Source organism: Notolabrus celidotus, chromosome 3 (assembly GCF_009762535.1).
Source record: "Notolabrus celidotus isolate fNotCel1 chromosome 3, fNotCel1.pri, whole genome shotgun sequence".
Classification (NCBI taxonomy): Eukaryota; Metazoa; Chordata; class Actinopteri; order Labriformes; family Labridae; genus Notolabrus; species Notolabrus celidotus.
In genome coordinates this window covers 3,561,309-3,583,617 of record NC_048274.1, presented here as the reverse complement: position 1 = coordinate 3,583,617, position 22,309 = coordinate 3,561,309, and the positions used below count along the sequence as shown (strand labels likewise).

The following is a 22,309-nucleotide window of genomic DNA, read 5'->3' as shown; positions in this document are numbered from 1 at the left end:
ACATGACACCATCCCAGGCGTAGAAAACATTAACACACTGTGTAACTGCCAACCCCTAGGCACTGCTGGTCCCTCTCCTCCACCAGTTTGTGTTGATGCAGGTAACCCAGACAACCTGACAATGTACACAAATTAGAGGCAGGCAGAGAAAGCGTATGATTAATGGTCCTCAATAAGGACAAGCCCCAGAGGAAAGAAGACTGGAGCAGCAGTGCCTGTAAATCCCAGAGACTCTCTGAGGCAGGGGGGGAGGAGAGGGAGAGGTCGATGTGGGAGCTGCAGAATGTGATGGGGGGATGTTTTATGAAGCAAAGAGGAGATGTAGGACTCTTTTTTTATGTCTGTGCTGTGATACAAAATCCTCATACAGAGCAAACACTTTATTCTGAGCGCTACAGTATCTTCACAGAGTTAATAAAGCGTGTTTCTCTTTGTCAGCCGCATTGTTGTTAATTTGTCCCTAGAGACAGGGATTTCTTTGAAAAGTGTGAACAGCCTACCTATCTATTTAAGAGAATTCCCATATCCTCCACTCACAGACTTTCATTTGAAAGCCTTTTTCTCACCTCAGAAATTGGAAGTTTGTGATGTCTGAACGGGGGGGAACTTTGCAGATTGATGATACAGAATATTCTGATATTTCAAGACTGCAGTGCAGTTTAGAGACACCCTGAGTACACGTACACGTCTTTCAGTGTTGATGTAATGCCATGACTGATCGGCTGCCTTCACGCATCATAAACAGGTCCAGTTTCACATTGAGGAAACCCCTGCTCCTGTGATGTGGACCGTTCCTCCGTTCCTCCACATTCAGGAGAGGTGAGAGCAGCGCACAGCGCCAGTCGGACCAGAGCGGGTTAGTGTGGATACGCAGCGGAGCGCACGACTGAGGACTCTGTACAGCGCAACTCCAACACAAATGGATATTTACGTGGCTTTGTTTTCCTTTTTCTTTTTCTCCAAACCAGGTGAGTCCAAGTCGCGCTGCACTATCTGACCATGACGAGGATTTTGGTTTCGAGTGGAACACGCTTCTTTTCGTTTTTAAGGCTTCTCAGTTTGCACCTTGCGCGCAAGGTGCAAACTGAGAAGCCTTAAAAACGAGAAGAAGCGTGTGACAGGTATTCCTTATACCGACTCAGGAATGCAGCGTGATCCTCTTCAGCACCTGCAGTTTGTAGAGTTGATATTGTAAAATAACTAGGGTGCAGATAAGGTGACGATGATGACACCTTTTATACCTCAACGCGCGCACAGTGCACCTCCAGCCCGTGGAGAGCCCAGGTGTGGGCTGCGGGCAGATGTACAGTGAGTGTTAGTGGTCAGTGTTAGCAGCACCGAGCATTGGTATTAAAACTGCGTGACTTTTTCCCCACAGGCAGTGAAACAGTCAGAAGCAGCCTCGTTTTTTTTTTTTTTTTGCTTTTTTTTGAATGAATTAGGATTTTATTGAAGGTTTATTTAATCCTCTCAGCGTGACATCATCTAACCTTCATTTCTTCTCGCACAGTTTTGGCTTTCGGATCAGATCAAGACTACCAGATTGATATCATCAATGAACTTGACCTGGCAAATGCCACCTATGGAATTACCCAAGTGGCGGGGCTCCACAACAGCAGCAAAGCCTTCCTGTTCAGAGGTAACTCACGCACTCCCCATCATTTTCACTCCACATCAGTCGCGCTGCTTAAGTTCAGAAATGCCTTTGTCTTTTGTGTCATGGCTGCTTTCACGCGCATATATGCGCGCACGCACGCTCTTTGTTTCATTAGTAAGTGTGAGCGGATCCACGCAGCGCCACACCTTTTGGCTTCACAGTATTAGCCGGGATGCTGAGACGGAAACACACCAGGGAGCCTCATCGCCATAATTACTCCACATTTAATTTGTCCCAGGCAGCAGATGCTCAGACTCTTGCTGGACACACATGAGTGCCCGCTATGTGTATGTGTGTGTGGGGGGGGAATGCAACACCTCCACTATATCCAAGGACATCCAGTGTTGTGTAATCTCAACATTTGCTGGTCAGTGTCGTATCAGGTGTGTTACAGTAAGGAGGACCCTGAAGGGCACGCAGAGTGTGGCTCGGATCTTTAGAGCCCTCAGGGAAAAAGAAAAGAAACATCCATGAGTCCTAATGGGAAGATAACAGTGATAAACTACTGACATAACCCTGCTAAGAGTGTTTCGAGATGTGTTACCAGTGTCAGAAGATAACTTAACTGCATTCTCACGTTTCTGTGTGTGCTCTGAGAAAGAGTCAGCTGGAAGGAGAGGCTGGACTGCTGGGGAGGAGAGAGTGATGGAGTCAGGGAGGAAAGAGAAATACAAGAAATAGACAGATTTGTATCTACTTTTGCCTTTGCGTTTTATTTCCTGTTTAACTGTAGCCACAGAGTGCATGAAAAATTATATTACACATTGTTGTAGCTGATTTAAATGAATCTGCTGGTTATTTTTCAGAACTGATTGGTCTTCAAATGTCAAAAAGTTGTGAGCATTGCTTATCGATTTCCTCCAAGCCCAAAGTAAAGAAGTAAAAGAGCTCCGGTTCCAAATCAAATCCTGTCATTTAAGAAGCCGGGACCAGCAAATGTTTGACTTCTTAGAATGGAAAGAAAACTGTATAGTTACCCAAATGATAAACTTTCTTTTGAAGGCTAAACTTTACAGCTTAGATCTGATCTTGAACTATTTTTTTAGAAGTTAAATATGACTTAGATTTACTCAGTATTTAAAGGGAATATGCATGGGAGTCCTACTTCTTTCTCCTCTGAGAGTTTCCTGTCCCCGGATGGCCCGATGCCGTTCAGACATGGACAAAAATGCAAAGTTATGGATAAACACTGACTCTTTTCTTTACTTTTTTGGCAAGAAAATATTCAAATTCAGAGATACTGGCACACACACCAGCAGCCTGAATCCCAAGTAAGCAACACTGGGTTTTGAGACTCATATCAGCTGTGTGTATGCATGTGTATGTGTGTGTGTGTGTGTGTGTTTATTTTCTGGAGTGCTTGGCTCTGTGTGCCGCTGGCTCTGTATGAATGAAAGCAGGGCAGATTGGGCAACTCTGCCGAGGTTAAGCTGTCCAAGATTCGAGGCTGGAGGCCACACGGGATACACAACCTTACTTTTTTACTTGACACACACACACACACACACAACAACAACACACACTCCTACTTCAACTCCAAGCTGGTATCCCTATACAGTTTCCAGGCTCCCAGGGTTGAAGTTTGAGCAGCCAGATAGTGTGGGAAGCAGGAGGCCGACCCAGCGGGGGGAACTGGACCTGTGAGTGTTGGATAGGATGCTTGTGTTGTGACCCATTTAATGCTTACCCACCCCTCCATGCTGCTTTCATGGCCCTGTAACCCAGATGGCTCTCCAGAGCAACTGCTGCCGAAGTTGCAGCAACTTGCAGGTTTCTTTAAAAAAGTGAAGATGTCTGTCGGTGTTCTGATAAGTGACAGCAACAAGCGGTCCGTGATTAGCCGTCTGGTACAAGCTGTGCAGGAGCCTCTGAGGCTGATTGGGTCAGTGATTATTCAAGATGATTTATGTATGGTGCACGCAATCATGTAGTTCCCTGAGCCTGGTATCATATTTCATCTGTTTGATTGCATAAATTGTGGAGGAACATATTGTAATGCTGGTGAAATGGCTGGAAAAAAAGCAACAATGTGCTGTTCCAATTAGTGTCGATGGCACGGAGAGAGAAAGGGAGCTCTGGCAGGGTGTTTGGCTGGACACTGGGACCAGTCTTTCCAGTCTCCTGCTCAGACAGTGATGTACAAACAACAGATGGTTTGCATTAGAAAACAGATTTCAGCATCTCGTCTCCTACATTCTCAACAGTAGAATGCACCAGTGCACTTAATGAAAGGCAGTTTAGGAAAGGCAGACGAGTGCAGCCTCGACTCAAAGGTCCTTATCTGGGTGTTACCCAACCTTGAAATAAAAGAAAAATGCTAATAATCCTCCTCCAAGGAACAAATAGAGACAAGGTTCAGCTAATTAGCAATATTTGTGCACATTTTTTACACTGTGTGCGGCTCATCAGCAGGATTCCTTACATTGTGGGTTATGTATTGAATGAAGTTAGTCAGACCATGAAGGAGTGGGGGGGTGACCTAGTTTCTCTTCCACATTGGAACCCAGATAGTCAGCCTCATTACTCAGACCCCCTTGTGTCCCAATGTTGATTTAGATTAAAAAAAAAATCTAACAGCAATAATCAGTTTGTATTTTGGTAACTCCCCCGTGGAAAAGTGTTGGATGTGTCGGTCCGCTCCAGGAAGAAACATCTCTTCTAACTCAAAATAAATACTCGCACATCAACCCCACGTGGCTCTGCTTATTTGATTACTAAAAAGGATGCTCAGATAATTGAAATGTGAAAGTGACATTTATGAAACACAGACACAGTTATATGATCACAGTTGGAGCTTTTGATTTATCATGTTCAGCATCAACATTATGATCAGATACGTGCAACACCCACATGAGCAGGATGTGCACTGCTCAGGAAATTAATGTAAACATGTCATGCTTACTTTTTATGCAGCTTGATAAAGAAAAGGAAACTCACCAGGTTCCCCTTATTCATGACTCACTTACAAGAAGTGTCTGTCTGAAATGATGCACCCGTTTGAGCACATTGCAAAGGTGCACACTGGATCACGGTGCATGCAGAATCAGGGTGTATCTGCATGTACACACACATGCATGCAAGGCTGCTGCAGTCATGGATAAAATTGGCTGAATGCTTGAAGCAGTGCTTTGCCGCTGGGGCTGAAACTAACGGCTATTTAGATAGTCGACTAGTCATCAATTATTGAAAGATTACTCGACTAATGGAGTGTTGAATTGCACAATAACTTAATGGTTCTTATTTAACGATCTGATTTTCAATTTAACGTTACTCTTAAACTCTAAACGTGCCATTAAAAGTCTTAAATTCATGTAAGACAAAGGATTTAGTGTAGATAAAGATTTTAAAATGAGGGACTATAAATGTAAAACTCACTCACAGTGTGTTTCTGACTTTGCATCTTTTATTTGAATGAGCCTGGTCTTAATAATAATACTAATAATAATAATGAATTTTATTTATAAAGACGCTGCACAGAGGATAACACATCATATAAAACAACTGATTAATAAAAACATGAATAACATAAATTTAAAATCAATCATATGTTAAAAGCAGTTCTAATATGTGGGTTTTGGTAAGTGTTTTAAAGGTGGACAGGTTGGGGCAGTTTCTAATGTTAAGTGGTAAGGCCTTCCAGAGGATGGGGTCAGCGACAGAGAAAGCTCTGTCCCCCCAGGTTCAGTGCTTGGTGTCAGGTGGTAGGGAGAGGAGGTGGGTGTTGGAGGATCAGAGGTTATGGGAGGGGGTGTGGTGTTGGAGCAGGTCGGTGAGGTAAAAAGGGGCCTGGTTATGGGGGGCTTTGTGTTTGGGAGGAGGATTTTAAAATGCATGTGCTGTTTGATAGGGAGACAGTGGAGGTTTTGGAGGACAGGGGTGATGTGGTCACGGGAGCAGGTGTGGGTGAACAGGCGGGCGGCAGAGTTCTGGATATATTGCAGTTTGTTGAGTTGTTTTGAAGGAAGGCCATAGAAGATGCTGTTACAGTAGTCGAGTCTGGAAGTGATAAAGGCGTGGATGAGGGTTTCGGCGGTGGAAAAGGAGAGAGATGGACGGAGACGGGTGATATTTTTAAGGTGGACGAAGGCGTTTTTGGTGATGTGCTTGATGTGCTGTTCCAGAGTGAGATAGGAGTCCAAAATGATACAGAGGTTGTGATCATGTGAGGACGGAGTGAGGGAAGCATTGTCAATGGAGAGGTTGAAGTTGTTGGTGGTTGTGGTGAGGGATTTGGGGCCGATGATCAGGAGGTCAGATTTTTCACAGTTGAGTTGGAGGTAGTTTTTTTGCTTCCAGGATTTAATTTCAGTCAGGCAGTTGGTCAGGGTGGAGAGGGTTGGAGCAGTTATGGAATTGGCGGAGATGTAAAGTACTTAAGACCTTTTACAACACAATGGTGTTGCATCGGTCACCGCCTTGCTGCTATGTTTGGCTTAACTGTCATCACCTAGTCGCTGTTTAGCATGTTCCACCCTCAGCAGAGATAGTAAGCATGCAAGATCAGATGTCTCACTCCTCAGTAATTCATTTTGCTATGTTTAGTTTACCCGTTGCTTCCTGGAAGCTTTCTTGCATGCACCACTCTCAGCACAGAGAGAAAGGATGCAAGATGTATCACTACTTAGCAATTCAACTCTGTAAAAAGGATCTTACGTCTGCACACAGCATGAAAACATTGTGTGATGATGTCACGATGACTCATCTACTTTGTAATTCGTCGGTGACTAATCCTGTCATCGCTTTTGGTCAACTACGTCATCGAATCGTTGCACCTAATCGGTTACGCAAGGTGGCTTAAAGTGTGTGCTTGTCATATTAAGTGGTACTTTATCCTGGTGCTGGTGAACACTGGAGCTGCAAGTTGACCATTTGCAGGATGTGTAGCTGAACCTGCAGCACAGCAGGGTGTGAGGCTGTGTTTGCTGCAAGCGCAGCAGGATCAGGAGCTTTTGTTTTAGGAGGAAACTGCTGCAGTGTTTGCATGCATAATAAGACTGTAGTTGAACATCCTTTAAAGTGCTTGATAACATGTAAATAAAACAACAGGAACACTAAGTCAAGATATTGTTTCTCCACTAGTCTGATGTCAGAGCTGCTGGATGATAGCTGTCGTTAGTTGTTACTCTTTGTCCAGACTACACTTGCTCAGGTAAGCCTCCTTTATGCTTCTGCTAGAATTGGGTCTGTGCACCATCATGTTCCTATAGCTGACATTTGACTTGCAAAAAGCTCTGATCATGCAGTCGTATTCAACACAAAGGAGAGAAATCTGCTTTGACTTCAGTCTGGGAGTGTGAAATGTGAGCTGTAGGGGAGAATTACATGAAGTGCTTCTTCTTTTTAAACTGTGGCTTTTCATTAATTGGTGCCACATCAGGCTGCTGCCAGTTTTGATATTCGTCTCCGATTTGGAGGTGCTCTGCTTGACCTCGCTTTGAATTTAGTCTTATTATCTGCTAGTCTGTTTGAACACCGTCCTTTTATTCTTCTTTTTTATTCTGAAATCGTAGTTATGTGAATCATATTTGGGATAGTTTTTCATGGATTCTTAGCTGCGTATTGGTTGGATAGATGAAAGATGGACAAAAAACCTTTGAGCTGCCGAGGCTGACATTAAAGGGGTTTAGCCAGGCTCTCTGAGAGTAAGATGTCCTGAAGTGACCTCTGCACAAAGGATCAACCGCTTTTGATTTAGGTAACAACATGACCTTTTTCTTAATGGCACTCTCAGGGAAACCATTTCATATTTTTTTCTGCGGTGCCACATTAGATGGATATCTGGGAACAGAAAGGAATGTTCTGTCATTTTTCATCTCAGGAGGGTCCTTGGCATTATAACCTCACAGGTCTGACAGTATGACGCAGATGAAAAACTTGAATGCTCTTTTATTGCAGAATCACCAGATTCTGAGTGTTTTTCAACAATCACAATTAACCCTCCTGTTATGTTGCGGGTCAAATTGAGCCTTTTTAAAATTAAAAAATCCCCCAAAAATTGTTAAAAGTATTTTTTCGGTATGAAACTTCTTCTACTTTGCTTAATAATAGGTGAAAAACAACATAAAAAATGAAAATGGTTGATTTCACATATTTGAAACCCCCCCTGCATGTTTATAGATATACTGTTTGTGGGTCAATTTGACCCGGCAGTCAAAGTGGAGGCTAAAAGGGGTCAGAAGTGTCAAATAGTTGTTTCTTTGCAACTGTGTGACATATTTCACCCCACTCACACTCACACACACACACACACACACACACACACACACACACGCGCACACCCTTGAACACGAATTTTCATTAAAAACAAGTGAGATATCCTCATTAAACCATGATCTGTTAGAATTAAAGAACACCATTGCATTTAATATTGATTCAAGTGGTTAGTAATGGATAATTTAAATATGTCCCAGGAACGTTATTGCTGTTCCTGAGAAATGAACATAACAGGAGGGTTAAAGTATCTCGAGGTCTGCTTGTGTTTTTTATTTGTTTCATATTCAAGTGTCAGGAAACTCCCCTTTCTAGTTAGAAAACAATTAATAACAACTTTGCAATTAAAGCTGGGGTTGGTAGTCTCGGAAAACTAGCATGAATTTGAATGTAGCATTTCCTCATGACTCCGTCTAACCCCTCACATGCACGAGCGCCGCTGACTTATATGACCATATGATGGTGACTGATTCAAAACTGGTCCTCACCAAAACATTATCATAGTGAAAGTTAAAAACTGCTGTTAGTACTCACAACTGTCATTCTAGCATTATCCAGTTGTACTGGTGACACGATATCAGGAGAAAAGTTATAACACATATAAAACTGTAACAGCTCTACTGTTTGTTAAACGTGTTCAGTGTAGATGTTCTTAATTCCTACAGTGTTGACAGTCAGTGAAGGCATCAGGAGAGGTATAGAGTGTGTGAGCGGGAGAGAGGAGAGACAAGAGGAGAAGCTCTTCATTCAAACATTGATTGTTGCTTTGTTGGTTGGCGTGATCACGGCCGACAGTGACCGGTTATTAAAGATCAACGTGTTCATGAACCGGCTCGTCATCCCTACAGCGTCCGGGCAGACGCTACAGTACATATATATTTTCTGTAGGATTTAATAAATGGCATTCATTCTTCTGCTTGTCAGAGCCCCGTGGTGAGAGCTTTTTAGACTCTGATCCGGACTACAGTCCTGAGCAAAGCACCTCATCAGGTCAGAGGGGACAGGCCCGAGGTCGAACGAGAGGGGCAGTCAGTAGAGTCAGGGGAAGCAGCGGCAGGAGATGGGGACTCAGAGTACACGCCAGGGAAATGTACGCGCAGGAGGCGGGCAGAACAGCAGGACGGGATTTGAATGGTTTAAAATTTTGGCACCCAAAAAAGGCTGATTGGTTGGTGTTTTTTCCCAGGTTTACTCCGGCTGTAGATAGCAGCTTTTCTTCGCTATTTTTTAAGAACACATCATGTATTGATTACCATCAGGACATAAAGATCATTTTAACCAGTATAACAAAAAGTGTATCTAAATCTGACTACCAACCCCAGCTTTAAAGCCAAAATCCTTTACATGCAACACTTGACATTTTTGGTCACTTGAGTATCTTCAATGCTGTTCTGATAATCAGACTCACAATCATGCAGAGGAGCTATCTTTGAGCGTGTCAGGTCAGCGCATAGATCTCTCTGCTCTTCATTGACTCTCGTACTCAAAATCATTAATGTTAAACAGTTAAACTGCAAAAACTATACAACCTTGATTCTGATAGCCCTGAAATCTATAAGCACGCCTCCTATCTGCCTTTTAGGCCAGTGTTCCTTCACATATAACATCTGCAGTGTTTTTTCACGACTGACATAGTCCCTAATTACGCTTTAATTGACCCTCCTGTCGATTCCATTCAGAACTTTCTTTCCAACCTCATTTAAAGCAGAGATCCTCTCCAAAACACCTCACCACCTCACCAATGAAGAGCCGCAGCAGACGAGTTCTGGTGAAAGATGCACGTTTGTTGTTGTTCTGTGAAAATTTAAGAATTTAACTGCTTAAAGAAATCTGTGAAAAAGTCTAAAACATCAACTACACATGTTGTCTGTGGTCGATTCTGTTGAAGCAAAGTGAAGGCTTTGTGTTGTTCAGTCAGTTCACACAGATGCTTAACAACCATGCAGGGAGAAATCCATCACAACAGAGGAAATAAGAAAGAAAACACCAAGAACAGTTAAGATGGACAAGAATGTGATACACCAACACAGAGAATAACAACAAAGTATCTGAAGATGAAATGTGGGCTGAAAGTTGTTGTAGACTGGGAATTCTGGTGCTTTAAATGCAGTGCGTGGAAGCCCTTCAAATGCAGGGATAAGTTGATATAAACAGCTTTATTTGTCAAGTCAAAAATCGAGTGAGGGACAGTCATTGGTGCAGAAGTTGCTGAGGTAGTTTTAGCGAACGTATACAAAAGTTCTACACTTACATTTTGTCTTGCATCTTTACTGATTTTCTTGGAGACTGACACACTGGCCACGGTTACATGATGTTTTTTAATTCGGAATGAATTATTCAGAATTAAATTATTCTCCTTCACGTTTACATGGAAATAGTAACTCCAAATTGACGTTTACATGGAAAACAAGTTTAGTCGTTTTTTATTCAATGCCGCTTAAGGTCTGGGGGTTGGGAAGGGTTCTGATTGGACAGGGCCAGGCGTGACGTATTTACGTCTACCGGAAGAAAACAAACTCCAGATCCTGCTTCTTTAATTTTCGGTTACAACATGAAAGACCACACAATAAGTACAATTTTCACTTTGATTTTGATTGATTGATTGATTCCTTCTAGGAGACCATAACAACACTAAGTAGCTCGTTCAGTAACAGGTGTCTCACGGAGAGATACCGCAGGTCTTTTCTTCCTGCAGTGGTCAGACTATGTAACCAATAAAATTATATATATATACATATATATATATATATATATATATATATGTTGTAGATATGCTTATTTTTTACCTCTTTAATTTTACTTTTAATTTTAATTGCTAATAACTTTTTAATAATTGTTACTCTATAGGCTCTTGTTTGCTTTATATATATTTTTTGCACTGTCTACTTTGCTACTGTGACACTTGAATTTCCCCGTTGTGGGACGAGTAAAGGACTTTCTTAAGACCATACTGTGGAGAATCAAAGCCAACGGTCAGTGCAACGGCTGCTCTACCTCAGCCCACTGCCACATCCTGCTCGTAAGGCCAGACAGCAGTGGATGAAAGTGCGAAGCAAGGAATAATAAATAAATAAAGAATCTCAGCTCGAGACTCGAGCTCCAACGCTTCCTTCGGGCAGCCATCCTGGAATATGCGCCCACCAGCGCTGAATGTGTGCGTCATCGCGACAGGACAAGGGAACGAGCATGCGCAGATTGACCGGAATTAATTTAAAGTGGAATGAACGTATACATGATCAAGGAATTATTCAATTCAGATTTAAAATCAGAATAAACCAGACACTTACTTCGGGTTTAAGTTTAATTCAGAATGGTCATTTTCATTAGGCGTTTACAAGGTCATTTTTAATCTTTTTAAAGAGGATTTAATTTTAATTCTGAATTAAAGAGGAATTAAAAGTCTCATGTCAACGTAGCCACTTACATAAATGTTCAGGATAGAAAAATGTGTCAGGATAATTTATGCTTAAATAAAAACACATGAGACTCCAGCTCTGTTGTTTTTGTAGCACTAACAGAACTTTAAGACATCAGGTTTGACCACAACTTAAACAACAAAGGTTCTGATCATTATGTCACCTCCTTTTTTAAGTTATTTCCAGGTATCTTTGCCTCTATTTAGTAGAAAAGCTGAAGAGACACAAGAAATGTGGTGAGTAACGAATGGGAGATGACATGCAACAAAGGGTTGATTCAGGAGTCGATCCAGTGACCGCTGTGATAAAGATTACAGCCTCATTTTAAACAACTAACCCAGCAGTGGCATCAGTTTTTGTTTTGTATATCTTCAGGTCTGACTTCTTTTAAACTGTGACCCAAAGGAGTCAAGAAAGCCACCATTATTCAGAGGAGCATCACTGACTGTCGCCTGCTCACAATGCAAACTAGATTTCTGTCACAATTTTAAAAATTGATCCTCCAAATCATTTCAGATTTTCCACTTTACTGCAAAGAGTAGAGGGAAAATACGGAGGTCTTCAAAGAGGTCTTGTATACAGCATCTAAGTTCACAATGTGTTTTGCCGCCACTTCTGTTGGGCTGTTTGAAGAAAACTATTACTGTAGGAAAAAACATTTATTGTGAAAGCTGAAATTGGTGGTACAGCAAAATTGGCGTCTCAGAAAATCACTCAATTTTCTGAAATTGCTGACAGAAAGAATAAAATGTTTCTCAAACAAGGGGCATACAGCGCAGCCAGCACTTTATTAAGAGGGAAGCAGACAGTAAGAGGATGCTGTCAGAACACTCTGCCCTCGAAAACCCTGACCACAACTACGGGACGAAGACAAATGGGACACTCTGAATTTCAATTTCCATCAGGGCTTCAAAATTGGGCTTTATCAGGGTGAATGCTGGCCACATTTGTTTGTTACTTAAGGGTTTTGAGGTTAACTTTGTTGAACTAGCACAGCTACTAAAAGGCCAAATAACCGCAGCCTAAAAGGAAGCGCCTTGGTCAAACAACTGGCAGAAGTATTTGTTCTTTTAGTAGCCAAGGTCTGAAAACAAACTGTGTTTTGGTCTTATACTGTAAGAGGGACTTTGCTTACCTTTCAGCAGAGTTTACCATGCATACTATTCCCTTTATTTCATTAGATTTCAAGGTAAAAACAATACTTTCATCCTGAAACTATTGCATGAAAAGGCCAAATTCATACATCACTGTCTCAAAACTTCCCTTACCTGACTGTGTCACTTAGCCTACATCTCAATCATCACAGCTAAAAATAGATGTTGAATGTCATTTGAAGAAAAAGTAATTCCCAGTAACATTGAAGCTGTAGTTTTTACCAAATGTTGCAGAAACAGAAGCAAAAAGGGGACTTCAGGGGACTATTTCCAGCCGCTGATTGGAACCAACACTTCAGCTTTTGACCAGGACTCGACTCAGATAGCAAATTAGACCAAGGGTTTTAATCAGCCCAGAATAAGAAGCAAACATTCACAACAGACCACTGATACAGGGACGGTTTATATTAATCAACATCTCTGTAAATATGCAGGAGAAGAACAAAATAAAATCAGAAAGGGACAAGAGAAAAAAAACACACTAATTAGGGTAATGAGACACAGCTTAGAAACTACAGAGAATTAACATGATGGTATTAGAGCAAACATGTACAGTAAGTAGCCACAGACATGAAATACATCAGGCATGCAGGACAAACATGAATCAAGATGAAGCGAATGTTAGAAAATACATGAAGCGTGTAAAGCAAAGCTAAACAGGTCTTAGTGAAAGCATGCATGCAGTAAATACCAAGGCAGTGAATATCAATCATAATACAACAACACACACAATTCATGTTTCATTAAAAATATGAGACATTGCATGAGCTGCAACAGAAGCCCACCACAGTAGACAACAATCCCATTTTGGTTTGAGTCACTAACGTTTAGGCTGCACAAAAAAAGCTTTAACAAAAGCCAAACTAGAAGTCAAGTGTCTCCAGTTTTGGGAGTCAGTAACCCTTCCATAGATAATTCAACTAAAGGAAAACATTCACTGCTGTTGTATCAATGTTTGCCCTTTCACCGCGTTGGGTCGACGTCGGCACAGAAACTTTCTGGACAGGACATGACATGCTTTGGGTTACCAGAAGTCCCTCCAGCTGCTAGAGGAGAGTTTGGAGGTCTTCATTTTTTATAGTTTTTTCATGGTAATGATTTCATGAGTTACAGGAGATGGAGATGACATCATCAGGTCAACAGTCAGCTTCACACTTTAGGTATCTTAGTATTACTTTTGGTTTTATTTTTACATTTTTCTGACACTCTGGGTCAGTCGTTTAAGAAATAGGTCAAGATGTGTTTGACTGCTGCCTCCCTGAACCTGGCTTTTGTCCAACGGCTGTGTAGAGAGCAAGATAACACCATGGGACTTCCACCAGATCTGTGTCCGCTGCGGTTCGGCTCCATGCTCTTTTGTCCGTCAACACCCACTGCTTGCATTTTCGGAAAGCAGCACAGAGCAGGACCACCAGACAGCTGGAGTCATGTAACCGACGTCTTTCCCCCAGCAATCACCGAATCAAGGATTATCCTCCTCTCCTCATCAATGTTATCTTTATCAGTCTCTGAAAACCTCTGACCTGTTGACTCCAGGCCTGGCTCTGTTCGAAGTGACATTTTGTTGCCATAGTTAAGTTAAAAACGATCTGGTGATAACACAGAGTGTTTTATTCTGAAAATTAACCAGATGTTTGATTTTATTTTGGTGCTTGACTTCCTGTCCCGCCCCATCTGCTCTGTGCATATTGATGCATCGTGCTCTGGCAAAAATAGAAGTCTTGTGTATCTGATCCTATCAGATTCGGTGCCATGAGGGGTCAGAGATGGACCGGACATGGATCTGGTGGAATTTGGCCATAAGGCTATCACTTTTAGCTAAGTCAGATGTCAATCAATCAGCACACATGTGGGGTTCAAAGTCTCACCAACCTGTCAACATCCTTGCTTATGTTATGACAGAAAACAAAGGCATGAGCTATACAGGGATGATTTTGGCAAAATATGATAGAACCCTGGGCAAAGAAAAGGAGATGCAGCTACAACAAAGTCCAGGAGAGTCTTTAATCTTGTGAGAAGCTGGTGGAAGGCGATTCCCAGAAAGTTTTTGTGACCTTTGCCAGAGTTGTTTTTTTTCTCTCACGCATGGAGGAGAATATGACTCAAAGCAACACACTACATGCAGGACTTCTAAGAAACAGAAACTGCAATAAGGAACATTTACCACACAGTGCAGCATTCACAATAACACATATCAGGAGACTGTGGAAGGAGGCTGGCTGCAGTTTTTTCAGGCTCAGAGATTGCAGAAAAGCAGTCTCATGTGGACGTACAAGGAATCTAAAAAATGCAGGTTTTGTTGTCAGTTGCTCATTTTGCACCATTCAAACAGAACAGACATCGGATACAGAGAGCAGTTTGAAAAGAGACTCCTAACATTATTGATTAACGAGCAGTTTGACTTTTTCCAGCTAACAGCATGATAACGATCCCTCTCTTTGTTTGCAAATCAAACCCAGAAGGAAATGTAACCGACTCTTTTCACCTGGCTCATAGCTAGAGGTGTGACATGGTCTCATGATGAAATAGAAATACATGAGGCAGCTTAAAGTTCAACTAAAACTTGGACTGTATTGATGCAGGAGAAAACACAGATGACACATGCAGATAAAAAAAATGCTTGGAACAATACATCAGGCTTGACTTCAGTAGTGTTTAGAGTTGTAATAATGACGGTCTGTAATTGCAGAGTTGAGAATGAATCCCTGAGGGTTTTCAGTCTGAATTGAGGCCGGGCATGGCGATTACTGCTGATTACAATCATTACTGTCCCCGAATACTCTGAATAGAAGAGCTCCTAATTATCTGTAATGGCGTATGTTTTCATCTCTGTCAACTCCCGACCATCAGGGAGTGCATGGCTCTGATCTGATACCTCAGCAGACGCTGTGTGTGGGGAATAGCTCCCTGTGTCTGGCTCTTGTGTATTAAACGTCTATTTTAACATATTTTTTGATGTAGTAATTCAACTGTCATGGATGTGTAATTGATGTTACATCAGCGGGTCACTTATGGTGTTTCATATTCCAGCCTTTTTTCCTGTTTGGTTGATCTCTAAGACCTTACTGTTGTTTGTGTGTCCCAGTGATTCATTCATTGATTATATAAGCAGTGTGGATCTGACGGAGCGACAGGATATTTAAAAAACATTTAGGGACTTATAAGCTCAGGGCATTTGGGGAGAGAAATCATTGGTTAGATATATTTAAGCCTGAGTGGTGAGTCTAAGGGTTTTGTATGAGGTGACAGAAAATTGCAGACACATCAAAGCAGAGCATCAAGGAAGAAATCCTCCTCCAGAGCTGCATTTAACCGGTTTCTTACTGTGACCATGTTTTTGCCTCACGTGTTGTAGCTGCTTCAAAGAAACAATATCTTCGTTTCTATTTAAAGCTGCTGTGAGGAACTTATGGTTTATGTCAATTTTGACGCCCCCTTGTGGATAAATTGATACCTCTTATCTCTTGTTCTGTACATAAAAAAGTAGTGTTTTCAACACAAACCTCACCCTGCTGTCTTTCAACAGCCAGATTTATCAATCAGTGTGATTATTTGCCATGAAAACAGCCAAAAAGGGTGCTTCTAAAGTGAAATGTCAATCATGTGGTCTGACACCTACCCCCATCTGAGCAGTTTAAGGCATTACAAATGACAACAGAGAAGGTATCAGTGTTGTTGCTCATGGTCTTGTTTGTATTTGAAGGTCATAAAGAGGCATCAGTATCAGTTTCAGTCTGTTTCTCAGCTGGTTAAAAACTCCTCATAGTGCCTTTAAATGCCTTATCTAGCCACTATACAACAACATAATGTCACTGAAGAAATTTAAGTGTTGGCATGTCATATATGTGGGATATACACATGCTCTGTGTGTTTTGTAGTTGTGGAGTTAAAGGAAAAAGAGCTCCATGTTTCAAATCAGTAATCAGCACCACAGCAGAGTGGACAGCTCCTCTCCAGGCTCACAACTGTAACTCTGTATTCACACCTTCCTTCCTTCAAAGCCTCAAGTGGACCACAATTTTCTGACTAGAGAGACATGTTAAGACTAGTCTGATTGAAAAAAAAAGATGGAACAATCTGTAAAGCATATAATTTAATGTTGTTTTGATCATTCTTTTTGACGTTTATTCAACCAAGAAAAGGTTTACAAAACAAGATGTTCAATATACAGCGCAACTCTGAACGAGTGTCCTTCAAAATGTTCTTGATGTTTTACTCAGCTTGTTAGTTTTGGAGGAATCAGAGATGTTGTTCATTTCCTGTTACAGATTGTTACCTGAACATAGAATAGTTTAGCTCTCCATCTTTATTTGTTTGTTATTGCCTTGTTCCAGCTGCTACATCACAACTGATTAGGGTTGCAAAGGGGTGGAACATTTCCAGAAAGCTTCTAGTAAATTTCAATGGGAAGTTAAGCTGGGGAATTTTGGAAATGTTCCAAATTGGAAACTTTCCATGGGAATTATGGGAATTAACTGGGAATTGACGGTAGTTTAATGCAATGGTATCATATCCAAGAATATATATATATATTTTTTGTTATAAGCAGACATCCAACCAAATTAATACAATTACATTTGATAATTGCAAGTTAAACATTAGTACCATACATCACATTTGTTAAATATATTACCACATAATATAATCAGAACTTTCTAAACTTTGTTTAGTCCACAGGCTCAAATGTGTGGCTTCAATAGTCTTGTGCTGTGGGCTCAAAAGTGTGGTCCAGGATTCTAAAAATCGTCTGTGCATGTGATGGAGGAATGCACAGTGCATGTAGGGGGCGTCATCTCAACAGCCCTGCAGTGAGCAGTGTGCTATATGCACTGTGCATGTGATTGGGGAATAGCATAGATATTCAACTGTACTTGCATGAAATCTGGTTGTTTTAGTCAGGATAATGCTAAATTGTATTTTCCCCAAATAGTATATTTAAGTTCCCTATTAAGAGCCAACCTTCAATTTAGTAAATTCCTGGTTTATTCCCATAAATTCCTGTTAATTCCCATGGAAAGTTGTCTAACTTTGAAAATTTCCAGAATTTTGCAACCCTATTCAATAGACAATGCCTTGTTTTTTTAAAATATGGACTCAATTCTGAACGAGAGCCCTTCAGAATGCTCTTGATGTTTTACTCAGCTTGCTAGTTCTGGAGGAATCAGAGATGTTGTTCATTTCCTGTTACAGATTGTTACCTGAGCATATAATAGTTTAACTCTTTGTCTATTTGTTGTTTGTTTTTTTCTGGTTGCAGATGATTCATCACAACAGCTGATTATTGCAGTCCTGAATCTTTGCTGGGTTCATTTGGTAGTACCAGTAGGCAATGCTGAGTTCCTTCTAGTCTGAAATAAAAGCTATTACTAGTCTGTATTCTGTACAGATTCTAGTTGAAATGTAGAATCTACACATCCTTGTCTGTGTATCAGCCGAGGAAGTGTTCTGGTTTCTGTTTGTTGTACATTCATAGTCCTAGCATTGACCAATCAAGTATGTGGAGAGCAAAAGCAGGTGGAGCCCACACTGCTGCAGTGACACCCTGGCCCCCATTAACATTTGAATCAGATATGCAATATTTCTTAATGTATGTGCTAATAGATGGAGAATCAAGCCTGGAGACCGAATGACAAACACTTTAGCTGCAGCTTCATGCCCTGCAGCTCTCAATGATTTCATTGCATCTTCTGTCCACCACGAGTCAAAGTTCCATTTCACTACCAGTTTTCTTGTAATAGTTTTGGCCGTGTTTTCACCTCAATCAGGTCTTCTGCTGACAGATTTCTTGTCAACAAAGAGCAGTTGTGTATAAATCAATAAAAAACACTCTGTGGCCTGTTTTAGCACCAATAGGGATTCGATCCATCGATCCTGCAGGAGCAACAGAGTCCATGATAGAATTGAAGGCTTGTTATACAGCTCTCTCCTCAGATGGAGTTCCTATTATGAAGTTTGTGTTTTATTTCCTGACAGTTAATCAAAATACCGGTGCCTTGAACCAAAACAGATTCAGCCTTTATGCCTTTTTTAGTATTAAAGATTTACCCTCAGGGTAACCAGGGAGGGTAGAAGGTTGACATGGAGATGCAGATGAATCCACGTCTTGCAGCGGGTTTCCTTTCTTCAAGGCATATCAGTAATGTGCATGTTCCCCCTGTTTTAGAAAGTCAGAATATGACAATCTTTGATGTTCTCCAGTGAAATGTTATCATGTTTGTGTCAGACGATTGGGCAGGTGGAAGGTTTGGCTCCGCTTGAACAGATCTGTCTGTTCTCTGACGCTGGAGATGACTCTGAGCTGCATCTGATAAAATGGCAAATGAAAATGGTAAACAACAGCGCTGTTTTTAGCTCTTAATTGCAGATGCTGCTGTGAAAATAGTCGGTAATGGCTGAAAAGGGAAGAAAAAGGTGATGACACATCTCAGTAAAATGTCCCCAAAACAACTCTTCTATTTTTATTTCAGGCTGCACAATTCCTGCAGGTTTGGAGTGAATTGACTAGAAACTGGGAGGTTTCTCATTCTCTCCTGCATCTATGTTGTTGCTATTTATACCTCCCCCCCAGACTGCAGAGCAGAGCTGGGTTGCATATGTCACAGATATTACAGAGAGAGCCCCATGCAGGCAGGCCCATGAGGCTGTGGGCAGTTCACAGGCTGCGAGCGGCTAAGCCAGGCTACAACTCTAAAGTCTGAGGCGAGAAAATCCCAGGCGCTGAATCCGATGGAGGCTATCAAACCTTTCATCTTTAATGTATGAGCTTCCTGGCTGTCCTACAGCTGGAGGAGGCGAGACACTGGTCCCACCACACAGGAACCTCTGAGGAATTATTCTGCCTGAATTATTCATCGTACATGAGGGCGATATCTTTTAAAGGGACAGATGTGTCTCTGCATTGCACCCCCCTGTTGTCAAATTAAGGGTTGCACTGAGGAACAAGGCAGGACACAGGTGCCTTCACTTGGATGGGGGAAACATGATCCCATTTGGCACAAGCACACCTGAAATCCATATAATTGGTCTGGAGCATGTCGTCTCCTGGGATCAGGATCGATGGACAGGATTTACTGTTAAGGATCTATTTCTGGCGTTGAAGCCTTACAGTCGAGCAGCCTTTCCAGGTATATAACCTTAACTGTGGTATTCTCTTCCCCCTGTATTTCTATGGTTTTGCAGCACCTGTGTGTGGTATTCTTTTAAATCAACATTTACATTCCTGTGTGTGATGTACGTTTTGTTTGAGAAGGATTAGTCCGTCTTTTTGGGAATGAGTGTATCTGATTTAATCTGTTTCCCATGTTTCTTTTTCTTTCCACTGGGAGTTAATCAAATCTGAAATTTGAAGTTATTACATCCACTCGTGGTTCCCTTGGTTATGTTACTCTGCTGCCTTGTGAAGCAAATGTGAGCTTAGTTAGTGTCATGATGTCCCTGTGTCAGAAGATTCATCACTCTTGTTTCAGACTGTTATATCTCATCTAAAGTAAGCTGTACTATAAAACTTTGTGCATATCCTGGATTTATGGACTGGTCTTGCAGTGCCAGCTTCATGTTTTGTCTTCATTTTGGAGAAGAAGGTCCCAGCTACATGCAGTTTGATTCAGATTATCACAGTTTTTTTGAACATCAGTGATTCTCTGACTTTCCTTTCAGCACCATTGTCATGTCAAAGTAGTGTCTGTGTTTAGAGCATTTTTACTTGTCAGCAACTTTACCCACTGAAGATGCTTTTAAAAAACTGGACATTAATGTTGTAGTGCAGACCATGCTTATCGATACCAAGACAAGACCAAGACTTTTAGGGATCAATACCTAGTTGAGACCAAGACCAAGGCTAGGCGAGTCCAAGACAAGGCCAAGACCATATATATATATACCAGTCCCTGGCTTCCACACAGCCTCTCCTCCAGTCATCTCCATACACTCCTGCTTGTGTGCAGTCACTCACTTAGACCTGAACTTTGGGAAGGTTGCGGACATAACCAGGGGGAAAAATAACAAACTACACATGAACTAGAAATTAAGTTATTAACTGTTTGAGAAAGAGGTATCTTCAGAGGACAAATAACCTATCACTGATGGTCTTGACAGGTCTCGATTTAAAATCCAGAGTCCGTCCAGTCTGAGACTGAAACAAGACAGAGTAAAAATGTTTTCCATTCTTAGATGAGACCGAGACCTTAAACAAGTGGTCTCATGACCGGTTTTGAGTACTACAACACTACTGGACAGCATTCTGTACTGAAACCAAGAGCTGTATTAGATATGTAAAACTGCATGCAGAACTAAAGGCTTATTTATGCTTCCTTTATGAAAACTTCCAGACGTCCTTTTTGTTGGGATGAATGTGAGTTGTTTGGTAGTTGTCCATCTCTGTGCTGGGGCATGGTGATATCATGCATGATTATACTTTCTAACCAACATTTCTCTAAGTATTCTTCTTCATTGTATTTTGCTGGTGTGATGAACTGTTGGCTAAAGTGCTCAACACTGACTCCACAGTTTCTAGTGGTTCTGCAACGGTTGCTCTGTATCCATAAGCTTCCAGAAACATGCAAACATACGGATGAATTGAACACAGAGTACAGAAGCAGAAGGCATCATATGCATGTTGGACATAGAGCATAAATAACCCTCAAGAGTGAAACCTGGCCTGTGTGTTTTGTCTTAGCTGTACCAGAGTCCTCTTGGGCCTTATTTTAGATATTGCATTCTCCGTGGAAAGCATGATTACACTGAATTTGAGAAGAGACAATATGCACTAATCAACTTTTCTACAGATCTAGACGCATCCAAGACAGCTGAAAGGCTAGTTTTCCTCTGCAGTCTCTTTGCCTGGTGTTGTGAGGCATCCTAGAATAAACTGCAGGAAATTGCAAGTCTGAAACATCCAGCTTATCCTGGTGTGCAGCATAACACACACACACACACTCACACATACACACACACAGTAAATAGTTACAGCTTTAATAATAACAGCCCATATTGCAGCTCCCCACAGAGTCGGCTGCACAGAAGGAGGCTGGGTTGCTGGCTCCTCTAACGACTCCTCTATTCTATTTTTTGCTGACTTAGACACCACTGAACTGTGCTGTTTTGTTTGAATTTTCAGCATCCTCCAATTTTTCTTTTATGAACAATGCAAGTTTAAAATCGACTGTCTGGAAAACAGCAGCAGCGATACATTATCACACACAAAGCTCCCTCTAAAGTCTGTCTCATTATCGCACACAGAGAAATGTCATTTACAGTACGGTGTGCTCTTTTTAAAATCCTCGCCCGCATGACTGGAAAACTGGCACAGTAACCTCAGCAAGGAGCAATTAAACTCTGTCTATTTATCGCCGTCGCAAACTGTTCATGGAAGGTGCAAGAATGAGCCTTCAGCACCTTCCTATCTCCATCAGAAGCCTGTTATAATTAGCCCGATTTTGTCCTGCCTGGAGCCATTGTCTTTGTTTTGATGGTATCACAGTCGCACTGTAATTGCTTCACTTTCTCTCGCTGGCTTTATAACCCATCATAGATTGAAATTTGAATTTGTGCCGTTCCAACTTATTACAGCTAATAGCATTCAGTTGGACTTAAACATGATGCGCTAAGACCTTGTAAACAAACCAAAAAAACATCAAAGAAATGACTTGTGAAGTTTTTGATTAGCTTTTAATGTCCTTCGCTTTTAGACTTTGTGGCGCACAGTTTCCTTCACTCGATTAAAAACACCACTTCTTTCATTTTCATGGTTTCTTTGACTTCATCCTCTGAAAGGAAGGTGCACATTCATTCACTCAATGGATTGTTTGTAAAATGGTTATTTTTGAGAACGTTACTCGAACATGTCTTTAGTTGCCGTGTTGTGAGATAGAAAC

At 41.4% G+C, this 22,309-nt stretch overlaps 1 protein-coding gene across 1 annotated transcript in view; it reads left to right on the top strand.

Annotated features, from left to right (window-relative positions):
• Positions 1–862: 862 nt before the first annotated feature.
• LOC117810657 (protein kinase C-binding protein NELL1-like) overlaps positions 863–22,309 on the top strand; it is a 459,515-nt gene continuing 438,068 nt past the window's right edge. Inside the window, exons 1-2 of the mRNA XM_034680585.1 lie at positions 863–968; positions 1,511–1,639. Coding sequence (XP_034536476.1) covers positions 920–968; positions 1,511–1,639 — 178 coding nt within the window. The 5' untranslated portion in view covers positions 863–919. The remainder of the gene's footprint in view (positions 969–1,510; positions 1,640–22,309) is intronic.